Source organism: Drosophila teissieri, chromosome 2R (genome assembly GCF_016746235.2).
Source record: "Drosophila teissieri strain GT53w chromosome 2R, Prin_Dtei_1.1, whole genome shotgun sequence".
NCBI lineage: Eukaryota > Metazoa > Arthropoda > Insecta > Diptera > Drosophilidae > Drosophila > Drosophila teissieri.
The window spans coordinates 16482373-16497280 of record NC_053030.1 but is presented as its reverse complement, the minus strand read 5'-3'; the positions used below and the strand labels follow the sequence as shown (position 1 = coordinate 16497280).

The 14908-nt window shown below is 48.5% G+C and overlaps 1 protein-coding gene across 1 annotated transcript; it reads right to left on the bottom strand.

Annotated features, from left to right (window-relative positions):
* Window positions 1–3426: 3426 nt before the first annotated feature.
* Window positions 3427–14092, bottom strand: LOC122612763 (G surface protein, allelic form 168). The gene is made up of 6 exons (XM_043786579.1): window positions 13976–14092; window positions 11724–12733; window positions 10520–11657; window positions 5407–10461; window positions 5226–5341; window positions 3427–5158 (listed from the first exon to the last, which is right to left on the bottom strand). Exons 1-6 carry the CDS (start codon window positions 14031–14033, stop codon window positions 3596–3598), a joined length of 8940 nt encoding a protein of 2979 aa, XP_043642514.1. The 5' UTR covers window positions 14034–14092; the 3' UTR covers window positions 3427–3595.
* Between the last annotated feature and the right edge of the window lie 816 nt (window positions 14093–14908).

Here is a 14908-nt window from a genome sequence, read left to right as displayed (position 1 = left end):
ATTATTTTGTTTAACTTCTATATCTGAACCATTGACCGGGTCAACAGACCAAAAAAGGAAAAAAAAAAAAAACTGAAAAGAGGATGTGCAAAAAATGTAGACATTTTCTTTAGCGCAAGTCATGCATTCCATTTCCTATTTACATTTATCTAACTCTCGCCAAAAAAAAAGTGGAGAAAAAAAGGGATTTAATGGAAAACGATGATGCCCAGGGTTGTTGGCCCCGTCGCTGTGGCGCCTGGCAACCCTGGTCGGCGCCACACAAAAATTCCACTCCGCATTGCGTTCAGTCCGTTTTTATTGCATGTGATTGCTTAATTTATTTGTATATATTTTAAACATTTTTCTATACTTTTTTCACAGGGTAGCAGTAGGTATTTTGGTGCTCACTATTCGCATTGTTGTTCAGCACGTAAGTATATAACTTTATACCTAACAATATGCCAACTTTATTGTTAGCTTTAACTTTATGTATACTTAGTACCTTGTATATGTTTACCTATTGGTATTCCAGGGTATTAAAGGCACCGTCTTCTTAGTTTTTATTCAGCGTTGCTCCTCTTTGGTGCTGACCAAATGGTGCCAACTAGACGGGATGCGCCAAAAATTGTTAAACGTTTGCCAAATGCAATGTAAATTGGTGGCATTTGCTGGATAACATTGCGTATGCGTGATTTGTTGCAGTTTAAAAGTTAATAGACCGAAGAATATGCAGCATGAGCCTACTAATATAATAGCACTAAATAAGTGCAGTTCCAGCATATTTAATTTCTCGCACATTTTAAAGAAGAGCGCACACATAAATTTAATTCTAAAATGTACTGCCCTAACAACAAAAAATGGTGAGAAAAAACCGTAACGAATCCACGTAACCATACATCATTCAATTTAAATCCCTGTAACAAATTCGAATGCACGCGAATCAATTGTTCAATTGTATCCGTAGCAAAATAAATAAAATATAAGCCCAATGCTGTTAGGGAAAGCGGAAAATTCCGCGGAAAATGAAGGGGCAGCGGTGTGTTTGGGGAAGGCAATAGGGCGTAGGGACAACAAACAAGTTGGCGGCCATAAATAAATATCGCATAAGCCCAGGGACCAACATTGAATATAAATGTGCACTCTGTTTTCCTCTCTTTGTAGCACAATCAAGTTAATTTTGTAAAAATTCAATTTAAATAATGCCGTGGCTCCATAAAACAATAATCTCGCATGCAAGCATCTATCTCTATTTGTGTATTGTGGCAGAAAAAATTCAATTGTCTGGATTTGGCTTAAATGCCAGATGTTGGGTTTTTCTCCTTTGTTACTTTAGTTTACTTTAAATTAATAAATATGTTTGCTTTAACTTTTTGACCCAACTTTTTACCCAAGAAGTAAATGATAAATATGTTTGCTTTAACTGTTTGACCCAAGAAGCAAATGCAAATGATTTAATGACCCTTGATTTGATTTTTAAGTTCTTTTTTGAAGATCTATTTATTTGTTTCTGCATTAATCCCGTACTCACTGGCAGCTGAGAGAAAATTGAATTTATCGCTCGAAATATTTTAATTTCCTTTGGACACGATGCGAGTCCATCGAAACCTAATAAAATGCCACAGACACGTACGCACCTCAGACATCCAGAAACGCTGAAGATGACGAGTGCGATTCCCGAATGTTGCACTGTCTACTTTTGTATGTTGCATGCCCTCCATTTCTGCAGTCCACATGTGGTGCAATCTCCTCCAGCTAATTGAAGTGACAGTTGTTGCGGCAGCAACGAGTTGTTGCGGAAATTAATTGAATTCCCTTGAAATCAAAGGGGAGATATTCGCGAATTATAAATCTCCCAGTGTTTCTGTACCCGAACATACTATTTAAAAAGATTTTAAAATACATAATGTACCAAATTGAAATAAAATGAAATGTTTTAAGCAAGGACTATGTGGATATTTGCCAGCGACCACGAAGCAGGGCTGCAATTAATTTGCCATTGGCCAGGCGCGCAAACATTTTAATCAAATGACAAACCCGAAAATAATTTATTTTGCGGCACATAACTCACAGCGAACTGGAAGCCGGCAAGCGGTTTATTAAATTTTGTTTGCTCTGGCACCGAAAACAGGCTTCCTACAGTGTTTGTTGCTGTTTTCCTCGCTGCCCGGCAGTTGGCCAACTAATAGATTTTCAAAGCGGCTGTCGCTGTCAGCGAACCAAGAGTGGGCAACAGCGGGTTAAGGTGCGGGGTAAGCCGAGTTAGGCGACGTGATAGACGCGGCGAAATAAATTGGTCAACTTGCAGTTTGGGTTAACGGGCAGTTTGTTGTGACAGCTGCATGGCGATAGCAAATAAAAGACAACAGGTTGTCGACTTTGCAAAGTGATCGATGAATACGTGTAATCTATAAATTCAGAAAAGGCTTTGGGTCCTGTTAACTGTGATAACTGCAAGCCAACGTCACGATCGAATAAAATATATGGTTCGAAAATGTGAGGACAGGAATAAAAAGTTTTTATAACGAACAACAGGTTTTAAAAGACATAAAAGCGTTTTTAAAACATTCAAAGTTGTGGCAAGATGATAAGATATTGATAATTTAACGAAGCTACTAGTAACTGGTAGAGAAATAAATAGAAACCCGTCGTCTCTTGATGACCAAGTGAGCCATCAATAAGTTCATTTAATTCGCATTACTCATGGACTGCCTCCAGTGTCCGGATTCGTTTTGAGTCTCTCTCTAGTAACCGCCTACATGTCTTGTGGTCATTGTGTAATTTGCCATTAAATCGTTGTCAACCACTTAATTGCTCGCTATAAATCTAAAACGCAATTGCTTATCGCTGGTCGGACCAAAAAAGCCGGCAATTAAAAGCAAATCAAATGGACTTGCGGCAACTTTTCCGCCACAGAAAGTTGTCTTTTCATTGGCTCCCAATCTTGATGGCAATTTTTGGGACGGGACGACAAAACTGTATTTCTCAGTTTCTCAGCAGGAGTCTGGGATTAAGTTGTGCGTTTCCTCGTTTCTTTGTTATGCCAAGCGAATTTCAATTTGCTTTAAACTCCTCACTAAAGCAACACACAACGCATCGTCTTCTGCATTTGCATTTTATTTCCAATGGCTGCGTTTCGCAATTTCTTGGCAACTTTTTGGCCTTCCATTGTTTTTTGGCTTCTCGAGTGGAGAGGCAATTTCACTTTTCAACTTTATTCGAGCGAAAAATTGACGTGGAAATAGTGGGGCGGAAAAGGGGAAAATCTGTCTGGCATATCTCAGCGGAGAAAAGGCGTGGAAACTGAAGGAGTTGCAAGGTAGACAGGCGTTAAGGCTTTCAAAACAGACCAACCAAGTGTGGACAGGGCAGAAGGCTAGATAAATAGAGAGCTAAGTAATATGGTGTATTATATGCACTGAGAAAGAAACCTGTTAAATTGTTCGATATTTTCGCTTGGTTTATTTACAAATCGTTGGTAGATCGCGCGATAAATCGAGAAGACCCATCGCGCTCAGCACAGCAATCTAATTATAAAAGCATACTCTACATAAATCTACTTAACTAGATGGCGGAACTTGAACTGGAACACCTCTTCGTCCTTCGGATATATATCCTACAGTCGCTGCGTGGAGCTGATCAGCCAGGCGACGATGAGGGTGAGACCCAATCCCAAACCGGACAGTCCGCCGGCTGAACCAGTAAGCTCGACCGTGTTGCAACCATCCGTGGCACACTTGTTGCAGTGATCCTCGTTGTCGATCTCGCACTCCAGTTCGCTGGCACATCCGCGCCGCAGGACGCCGTCGTTGAAGGATGTGACACACTCGTCATTTGCCGCATAAACGGGACACACGGCCACGCTGTTAGGATGCTGGGCGCAAAGTGGATCATTGATGGAGTTGCAGATGTAGCACCGTCGTCGGTTGTTGGGGAAGATCTCGGCATTGCACTTGGCGCCGGAGCAAGCGGAGCAGGTGCCATCCGCCACACAGCTGCTGCTTTCGGTGGTGCTCAGTGCACTCTTGCAACCACGGATCGTGTGTCCGTCCACCAGGCGAGTGATACAATCGGCGTTGGGGGCATGGCAGGTGATGGTGGTCAGCACGCCCGTGGGATCCTGGGCGCACTCCAAGGACTTGCTGGAATCGCAGGACAGACACTCTCCCTCGGCGGGCAGTCGGCTCAGTTCGTTGCACTCGCTGCCCTGGCAGGAGTACAGCAGATTGCCCTGCTGCCATTGCTCCAAGCTGGAGTCATTCTGGCTACTGGCACAACCCATCAGCTCCACACCGCCATCAGTGGCATACTTGGCGAAACAGTAGTCATCCGATACGTAGGCCAAACAGGCCTGCGAACGGCTGCTCGAACAAGTGGCATCCGAGCAGGTGTGGCAACTAAGTCGATCGGCGGGATACGAGAAGGTGTTGCATTCGGCGCCGGAGCAGGTGGCACAGTCTGTGCCGCTCTCGTCGGTGCTGCAGTCGGAGCGGTCATACAGCTCCTTGTCGTCCAAGCAGGATCGAATCAAGTCCGCTCCACTCAGAGCCACCAAGCACTGACCCTTGCAACTGCGCGTGCTCAGGTCGGACTCCTTGGGATCGGTGATGCAGCTCGATTTGTTGGCCGAATTGCAGAAGGTGCAGCTCACATACTCCTCGGTGGACCAGGCGTCGTTGCACTCGTTCGACTTGCAGGTGAAGCACAAAGCAGGATTCTTGCGGCAGTAGCGATCCTCGTAGTCATCCACATCATCCGCACAACCTCTCCTCCTCACCGACACGCCATCGGCCTCAAAGACCGTCTTACAATCCTGCTCCAGATTCAGCGAACAAGTAACCGCAGGTCCCAGCGAACTCAGGCAATGCTCGCCCACACAGGTGTGGCACTTCAGGGGCAAGGTCTGGTACAGGCCGTGCTGACCATCGTCCACCCGGTTGGCCAGATCGATGGCATTGCACTCGCTGCCGGAGCAACTGCGGCAGTTGCGGAAGTCACTGGAATCGCACTCGACGCTGCTGCTACAACCACGGGTGGTGACATTGCCGGAGAGCAGGGTCTTGCAGGTCTCGGTTTCGCTGATCCACGGACAGGCCAAGGTGTACGAGGGATCCGATTCACAGCTGGAGTCATCCTCAGAGGTGCAGGAGTAGCACACTTGACGATCCGCAGGGAAGATCTGAGAAATGGGTTAATATTTAGAACATCTTAAATAAGTTTATATGTGGTTTTTGCTGTTTAGTTACCTCACGATTGCAACCATCGACGGAACACACGGTACAGTTGGCATCGCTTTCTAGGAGACACGAGGCAAACTCAGTCTGGCCGAGATCGTACAGGCAGCCACGTTGGGTGGAACCATCTAGAAGAAAAACATAAAGATTGGTTAAGAAAATATTTGACTGAGAAACTTCTTTGTGGACGTACCATCCTCCAGTCTGGTGTAGCATCCTGTGTGGGGCAACTGACTGCAGGTGTCGAAGGTTCCAATAGCCAGGGCATCGGTGGCGCAAGAGGGATCCTCGCGAGAATCGCAGACGGCACATCGCACGGGGGACTGGAGTTGGGGAATGTTGCAGTTGGTGCCATTGCAGACGGCAATGCGCTTCGTCTTGATGATGGCCTCCAGATCCTGGTTGCGGAAGGAGCTGAGGCAGCCGAGTTGCTTCAGATCGTTATCCTCGTCCACCCACAGGAAGCAGCGATCCTCCGGCTTGTAGATGGCACAGGTCTTGGGCTGCGGATCCTCACACTCGTCGCCCTCGCAGGTGTAGCAACTCTGGCGGTCCTCGGGCAAAGTCTGGACATTGCAGGAGTCACCGCTGCAGGCGGCGCAGGTGGTATCACTGCCACTGGCACAGGTCAGCTGGTCAGACGCCTCCTTGTCATCCAAGCAGGTGCGGATGAGATCCAAGCCAGCATCCGCGCTGCCGTACAGGGCAGTCATACATTGTCCCTGGCACTGACGGGTCCTGTGGCTGGCACTGGTCGGATCCCACAGGCAGGAGGAATCCTTGTAGGAGTCGCAGTAGATACAGGTGGTATACTGACTCAGGGCAGTGGCATTGTTGCAGTTGTTGGACTTGCAGGAGGGACAGCTGCCGGCATTGGTGCCACAATAGGTGGAGATGGTGGCATCCGCTTCGACCTCATCCTGGCAGCCACGTCTGGTGACGGCACCATCCGATCCAAACACTGTCAGGCAGTCCTGCTCGTTGTTGTTCTGGCACTTGACCGAGGGAATCTCCTCCGCCTGGCAGCCGGTACCCTCGCAGGTGAGACACTCCAGTGGAAGGTCCTGCCACTTGCCAATGTTGTCATCGGACTTGGCGGCCAAATCGACCTGGTTGCATCCATCGCCCTCGCAGTAGACACAGGTCTTGGCGTTCGCCTCGCAACTCAGCGAGGAGGCGCAGTTCCTGTAGGTCACTCCGTTTCTCAGATTGGTCACACATTGGTCATCTGCGTCGTACAGATAACACACGGTAAGGCTACTGGGGTTGTTTTCACAATTGCCATCTGTTTCGGAGTTGCAAACGTGGCAGGATCGGCGATCGCTGGGATAAACCACTTGGTTGCAATTACTTCCCTGGCAGGAGTTGCACGTGGCAGAGGTACTGTTGTAGCACGAGAGGAACTCGTCGTCCTCCAAGTTGGAGAGGCAACCTCTCTCTGTGCTTCCATCGGACAGGACACGGGAATAGCATTCAGGGAAGCCACCAAGACTGCAATCTGTTTCTGTTGTCACACTTAAGGGACTAATCGCACAGTTGAAGTCGGTACGTGAGCTGCACAGAGTGCAGGTCTGAATTTCTGGCACGGATTCAATGGTGTTGCAATCGTTGTCGCTGCAGGTCAGCAATCTCTTGGAGCGCTTCAGCAAATAGATATCATCGTGGCTCAATTCACTGAGGCAACCCAGCGAGCTGACCGACCTCTCCTCATCGAACTGAATGTAGCACTCATCGTGCTCCCTGTAATTCGAGCAACTGGCGGCCTTTGCAGCCTGGCACTCATCGCCCTGGCATACCAAACAGCTATGCCGACTGGCCACTAAGTCCTCGGAATTGCACTTGGCACCTTCGCAAGTGGCGCAGAACCTCTTGCTACCGGACGTGCAGGCATCACGATCCTCCTTCTCCAAGTCATCGTAGCAATTGCGGATTAGCGCATAGCTGGGATCCACAGTTTCGTTGAAGAGGGGCAGGAAGGCAGACACACAACGTTCGTGGCACTGGCGTGTCTTTATGATCTGTGTGGGATTACTGACACAATTCGAGTCCACACTGGAATCGCAAACGATGCACTCGACATAATTGTCCTGGGAGTCGGCGGAGTTGCAGCCATTGGAATTGCAACGGGGACAGGAGGCGGGATTCTTGTCGCAGTAGTCGGACTCCTCGAAGACGGACTCCGAGCAACCTCTTTGGGTAACTGAACCGGTATCGCTGAATACGGTCACGCAGTTGTCGTATCCCGAGCACTTGGTTAGGCTACCACCACCAGAAGCACACGCTGTTCCCGAGCACGCGAGACACTCAATGGGTACATCTTGCCACACGCCGGGCAAGCCATCCTCGCCAACTTTCTCGAGGTTAATGGTGTTGCAACCATCGTCGGAAGTGCAAACGCGGCACGTTCTGGAATCGGAGAGATCTGAGCAGGTGAGTGACGAATTACATCCGCGGTACGTAATGCCATTCAACAATGTGGTCACACAGGACTCGTCCTGGGAGTAAATGGGGCACACAGTGCTGGTATGAGTAGCTGGTGCGGTGGCACAGCTGGGGTCGCTGGAGGAATCGCACTGGTAGCACTTCCTGCGATCCGCGGGGAATACGGACAAGCCGTTGCAACGTTCGCCGGTGCACGTTTCGCAGAGTTTTCCATCGCCAGTGAGACACTCGTAGAAATCGTCTCCGCCCAAACTGGAAATGCATCCACGATTGGTGTTGCCCTGGCTATCAATCTGGGTAACACACTCTGTGTAGGGCAACTGGGAGCAAATATCGGTGGTGGTCAACTGGTTCGGATTGGTGGCACACCGGGAATCATCCGTAGAGGAGCATTGCAGACAGGTGTTGGGATCGGGAGTGATGCTGTATTCGTTGCACTTTTGTCCGGAGCACAGCAGCAGACGTTGCTGGGCCACCAGCTCCTTGATAACCTGCGTCTCAAACTCACTGGCGCAGCCCATGGCCACCACACCGGAGTCGTCGTAGGCCAAATAGCACTGGTCATTCTCCCGGTAGGCCACACACTTGGATGTTTCCGGACTCTCACAGTAGGGATCCTTGCAAGTGTAGCACTCCAGCGGGTTAGCGATGACATCATCTCCATTGCAGAGCGATCCAGTGCAGGCGGTGCAATTGGAATGAGTTCCCGCGGCACAGGATGCTCGTTCCGCCTCATCCAAATCGTCCAGGCATCCGCGAGTGGGCAGCAGAGCCGAGTCCCAGGATGAGCTGCGTGGATACAATCCCGTCATGCACTGACCCTGGCACTTTCTGGTAGTTTCCGGCTTCTCCCAAGAGCAGTTCACATCATCCTCGGCATCGCAGAAGTAGCAATCCACATAGGAGTCCAAGGAGACGGCGGTATTGCAACCATCCGACTTACACTGTGGGCACTTGTCTCCGTCCAAGTCGCAGTAGTCCGCGTTGGCAGCCAAGACAGAGTCACTGCATCCTCTGGCCACCACCTGACCCTCTGAGTTGAAGACTGTCGAGCAGGTCTGCTTGTTGTTACCCTCGCACTTGGTGGTTGCCGTACCCACAGTTGCACAACTGGCTGCATCGCTACAAACGTGGCAGCTCAGCGGAAGATCCGTCCACTTGCCTGGCTCACCCACGTAGCTCGACTGCAGATCCACGGTGTTGCAGTTGGCTCCGGAGCACACTCGGCAGCTTCCCGGCTGCGATGCATCGCAATTCAGCTCCGACTGGCAGCCACGACGGGTGCGACCATTGGTCAGAGCAGTGACACAGGCATCGTCATCGGAATAGGTACGACAGTAGCTCGAGTAGCTGGATGGATTCAGGGCACAATCGGAATCGCTGGCGGAGTCGCAACGCAAGCAGGTCAGCCAATCGGCGGGGTACACGTCGTTGTTGCAATTATTCGTGCTGCAAATGGTGCAGTTGGTGGTGCCAGCGCTGGAGCATTCATCGAAGAGCTGATCATCGGTGTCCTTGAGGCAGCCACGCAGCAAAACGCCATCCTCATTCAGATAACTGTAGCACTCGGGATTGATGTAGTGTTCGCAATCGGTGGCCGAAGCCGCAGTGCCTCCAACACATCCATCATCATAGGTGGAATTGCACACGTTGCAGGCAACGCCCTCCAGTTTCAGCTTATCCTTGGTATTGCAGTCGTCGCCGGAGCAGAGATACAGATCCCTGCGGTTGGTCAGCAGGAACGAGTCCTGCAGATCGGTGGCACAACCCATGGCCTTGACAGTGCCGACGCCCACGTGTATGTAGCACTGATCCCCGGACCGATATCCCAAACAAAGTTGACTGGTAAGCGTCTCGCATGCGGCATCCTGACAGACATTGCAGCTCAGGCGATCCTCGGGTACATCAGCTTTGTTGCACGAGGCCGCCGAGCAGGAAACACAATTCTCCAGGCTTCCGGCTGCGCAAGCCTCACGATCATCGTAATCGAGGTCGTCCAAACAGCCACGAGCCAGATCGTAAACAGGATTGGCCTCCGAGCGATTGCGGGGATAGAGGCCAGTGAAGCAGCTGCCCTGGCAGGATAAAGTACGGTTTATATTGCTCACATTGCGGACGCATTGCGCCTCATCGCTTCCATCGCAGAACAGACAATCCACATAGGTGCTCAGCTCCTTGGCGTTATTGCAGCCGCTGGACTTGCAGAACTTGCAGTTGGCCGAGTTATCATCGCAGTATTGCAGGAGCTCAGTGTCCGCGTAGAGGGTGTCCGTGCAACCCCGGAAGGACACGGAGCCAGAGGCATCGAAAACGGTGCCACAATTCTGCGCATCGTTGCCAGTACACTTGCGCAGGGTGCCGGAACTGGTGCCCTGGCACTCGGTGCCGTTGCAGGAATAGCAATTGACTGGCGGTGTTATCCACTGGCTGGGATACCCAATGTAGGAGTTGAACAGATCCGCCACATTGCAGTTGTCCTTGCCGGAGCACATGCGGCAGTGCTGTTTGTCCTCATCGTCGCAGGTGAACTCCCGCTGGCAACCACGATAGGTTTCGCCATCCACCAACTTGGCACTGCAGCCTTCGTCCTCCAGATAGTAGGGACACACCTCCGATGCATCGGGCGCAGATGAGCACGTGGGATCGGTGACCGAGTCACAGCGCTGACAACGACGACGATCCGCGGGATATATTTCAGCATTACAGCGATCGCCAGTGCAAACCACACAGTTTCCGGTGCCATCGAGGCACTCCTGCAATTGCTCACGCTCCAAGCTGCTCAAGCAACTGCGCTGGGTTCTGCCACCTATGAAACACAGGAGAGGATTAGCCCAGTTTCTGAATGAAGTTTGAATTCTACTCACTTATGATGCGTGTCTGACAGCTGGTATACGGCAAGATTCCGCAGGTTCCAATTAATGTGATTTTTGAAGGGTCCGTGGCACAGTTGGGATCCTCGGAGGAATCGCAGACGATGCACTGGTGCGGCACTGGTAAGATGTCGAAGAAGTTGCAATCGTTGTCATCGCAAAACAGCAGAGAGTGGAAGTTATCCTCCACGAACTCCTCATCCAGATCGGACTGGCAGCCCATGCCGGTGATATCGGCATTGTAGTCAAACAGGATATAGCAACGATCATCGGGACTATAGGCGCTGCACTGACTGGCCACCGGATCATCGCAATCGGATCCCGAGCACTTGTAGCAGGACTGCGAGACTTCGGCTATATTCTCCACATTGCAGTTGGCTCCGGAGCAGGCAATGCATGCGGCATCGGTGCCGGCAATGCAAGTCGCCTGATCCTCCGGATCCTTGTCATCCAAACAGCCTCGCACAGTGTCGTAAACGAAATTCTCGCTGGATCTCCTGCGTGATGCAGTGAAACACTGGCCATTACAAAGGCGGCGGGACTTTACATTTGCCGCATTGGTGGCACAATCATCGTTTTCGTAGTCACAGTAGATGCATTCGGTGTAGCTGTCCAGCGATCTAGCACTGTTGCAGCCATTGGAGTTGCAATTGTGGCAGCTTCCGTCATTGGCATCACAGTAGCTGGCCCAGGTTTGCTCGACCACCTGGCTGCAACCCTTGGCCGACACAGATCCATTCGCACTGAACACGGTCACACAATAGTCGGAGTCACTTGCGCAGGTTGTATTCGTAAGATCGCTGGCGGCACAACTGGTGGCATCCGCACAACTCTGGCAGCTGAGGGGCAAACTCTGGCCCCACAGTCCTGGCTGGCCATCCTCCAATCTCTTCAGATTGCCGGTGTTACAATCGGCTCCGGAGCAGGCCTCACACTTTTTGGGGTTACTGGACTCACACTCCAGGGATGCACTGCATCCACGTTGAGTGTTTCCCAAGAGATCTATGACAGTTATGCACTGCTGATCGGCGGTGTGCAGTAGACATAGGCCAGAGGCGGAAGGAGATCCCTCGCAGGAGGCATCCTCACTGGAATCGCAAATCTGACAGCTCAGACGCTCCGTGGGCTGGAGCTGCAAAAAATAAATGAAATAGTTATAAAAAGCTTATAAAATATCCAACTCCACAACACAACCCACCAGCTCGTTGCACGACGCTCCTGTGCATCTGAGGCACTTGGTGCTATTGGTGTCCTTGAGGCAGTCCAGGTAATCCTCACCCTCCAAGCTGGTCAGGCAACCCCTCTCCGTGTGTCCATCGTCCAGGATCCTTGAATAGCAATCGGTGTTCACCAGACTTTCGCACACCGTAACAGAATCCACATTCTCGGGAGCCACAGCACAACCCTCATCCGTCCGGGAGCTGCACAGTTTGCATGTTTGTGGCTTTGCCAGAGCAGATTCGACATTGCAATTGTCGCCAGTGCAGTACCACAACTGCTTGTTGGTTTCCATCAGGGTAACATCGCTCACGTTGTATTGACTCAGGCAGCCCATCTCGTAGATGGCACCTGATGTGTCGATTTCGATAAAACAGCTCTCCGGATTATCACCAGATGGGACAGCTCGGCAGGTCTGCGATTGCGGATTGCTGCAGTCTCCTTTGCAGACATTACAGCTTCCTCGGACACCCAAATCCTCCTTATTACAGCTTGCCGTACTGCAGGCAACGCAGTTTCCGAGGGTTCCGTCGGAACAGGCCTCTCGATCGTCCAAATCCAGATCATCCAGACAACTGCGAACCAACTCCAAGGGCGCACCCTCTTCACTGTTGGTGGGGTAAAGTGCTGTGATACATTGTTGGTTGCACTTCCTTCTTTCAGTCACAAGTTCGATGTCGAAGACACAATTATCATCGCTCTGGGCATCGCACACAATGCAATCGAGCAAATTCTCCTTGGTTTTCAGAAAGTTACATCCATGAGATCGGCATTCATAGCAATCATCCCCGCTTGCCGTGCAATTTGATTCCAAGTTGTCGCTACATCCTCTCTCGATCACAGCACCATCGCTGTTGAAAATGGCCACACAACTTTGGCCATCGTTACCCAGACATTTTCGCAGGGTTCCCGATCCTGCAGAGCACTCATCGAGTGTGGAGCACTCATAGCAGTTGATGGGCCCGGAATGCCAGTTGTGAATTAAAGCATCTGCAAGTAATAGATTATGATAATTATACAAGTTAAGATCTTAATATGATCAATAACCAAGTTATTCTGAGTGCGAGTACACCCAATACATGCGCCCCTTATTTCAGCCAAATCCAAACTGGAAAACACGTTGATAAACGTATAATTAATGGCACTATGCGACTGTGTTACGTATTAAAGTGTTTATGGGCCTGACGATAATCGAATTTTCGTGTTATTTATGACTACCGATGTCTGAAGGCTGCCGTTACCACATCGTTGGGATCTTTGTCCCGTAATCAGCATATAAATTAATAAATTAATAATTGCTTTCAGATCCATAAAACGGCCAATTCAACACTAATCGCAAAACACAATCTATCAAGAAGCGTGTTCTTTTAATTTGAAAAGAGAAAGTTGGCAAATGCAGAAGGATTAGCATATTAGTTGGTTTTTAATTACTCTATTACTTTGAGGGCAAGCTGGACATTAATTACTTAATTATAAATACTTTTAAATATATTTGGAATCATGCTAAATATGCTTTATGCTTCAAACCACTGATTTCTGTTTAATATAACAAAGTCCAATAGCAACTTCTAATCTCTTGCTCGAATTAATCCACCTAAATCAAAATGGATTGGGTTTCAAGGCACTCGATAATTCCGATTGACGTTGCAGGTGTTTCGCAACGTTAGAATATAACAATACCGAGCAAAGGTATACTTTGAACCAACCAAAACCAACATGGTTTACACGCGTTTGTCACATCGTGAAGTGCACTTTTTATTGATAGTAGATAAATGTTTAATATACACCATATAAAAGCATGGCTATGAGTCATAAATGGCGGCGCGATTGACGGACGTACACTTGTTTTATTCATTGTCCAATGGCGAATAACACGAGCAGATACTTTTGGTTGATTAGATAGGTTATTCGTCTTTTCGATTTACTGTTCTTTACTGTTCAATCCCAACTGCCAAAGAATGTTTAACTTCGTTTCCAGTAAGTAGTGTGTAGTTTTACATATATTATGTAAGTAAAAGTAGTTTTAAATGTTTCAAACAATATTTATTTATTCGTGTTTTTTCTAAGATTTCTTTTCAAGAAATTCATTACGTAAAACAATATTTTTTCTATTATGTAGCCTTTTATATTTAATCCCTTGTTTGTGGTAGTTTTCGGTTTGTTCACTGACTTTTTATCACGATCACTTTCACTTTACACTAATCTTAATCCTGGATTTCGACTGGAACCTACCACTTGCGTGATTTAGCACAAGGAGTAGCAGAGCTACTCCTGCCGTCGTTGATTTCATGATCGTTTGAGGGCCACTTCGCGTATTTCCGTATTAGCCACAAAAATGGATTCCGGCAACTAATTTTTAGCTAGCTGATGTGAGGCCTTTTATAGATTTTCCAATCGCGACAAGCTCGGGCAATCGATCGATCGATGGGTCCTATCGTGGCTGTTTGATTATTGCTCTATATTAGGGGCCCAGAGCGATTATATTGTAGGTGCTGTTGCCATTGCTAAATGGCCGATAAAGCTTCGTTATTTATAACCGATTGAGGGGAATTAACATAAAAAGCAACAAGAACTATCCAGATAAGCCGGCCATAATCAGGCGAAATGGAGTCGTGAACACTTTTACACCCACCACTCGATAAGGTTGTCCAACGGACAGCCGAAATATATGTTGACTGATTAGCGGACTTCTGCCATTAAAAGCCGCCAAATGTTAGCCATTTTTAGCTTCCCAGAAATATTCTTTCATATGCAGCTAGTTTTGCGAAGATTCGTATCAGATTAAAGCACCTAAATAACTATCTGCGAAGGAAAATGGCTTAAAGCTTCTGAAGTCGATGGCCAGTTCGATTATTCGATAGTTATTGCGAAATCATGGCGCTCCTTTTCGCAATTGTAAATCACATTATTTTGGAAAACCCCAGATATAGACTTTTGGCTATTTCTAAGAACTTAATCTTATAGCGTTATTGCTTACTATTATTGCTTCCAATTGGACTTTATACAATCTATTTTATAATGTCATGAAGTCGGCCCTAAGTGAGTCGTGCTAAACAAATAAATATTTACAATGAATCACATATAAATAGAATGAGAAATATACCCCTGGCTGATGAGTCATGAGTGATTAAAATTATTTAACTGATTGCAGATTTGGCAATCGGA

Coding starts and splice junctions, on each gene's coding strand:
- LOC122612763 (XM_043786579.1), bottom strand. CDS start 14,033: ATGAAATCAACGACGGCAGGAGTAGCTCTGCTACTCCTTGTGCTAAAT. Junction 11,658..11,723: donor GAGCGTCGTGCAACGAGCTG/GTGGGTTGTGTT, acceptor TATTTTTTGCAG/CTCCAGCCCACGGAGCGTCT. Junction 10,462..10,519: donor CTGTCAGACACGCATCATAA/GTGAGTAGAATT, acceptor TGTGTTTCATAG/GTGGCAGAACCCAGCGCAGT.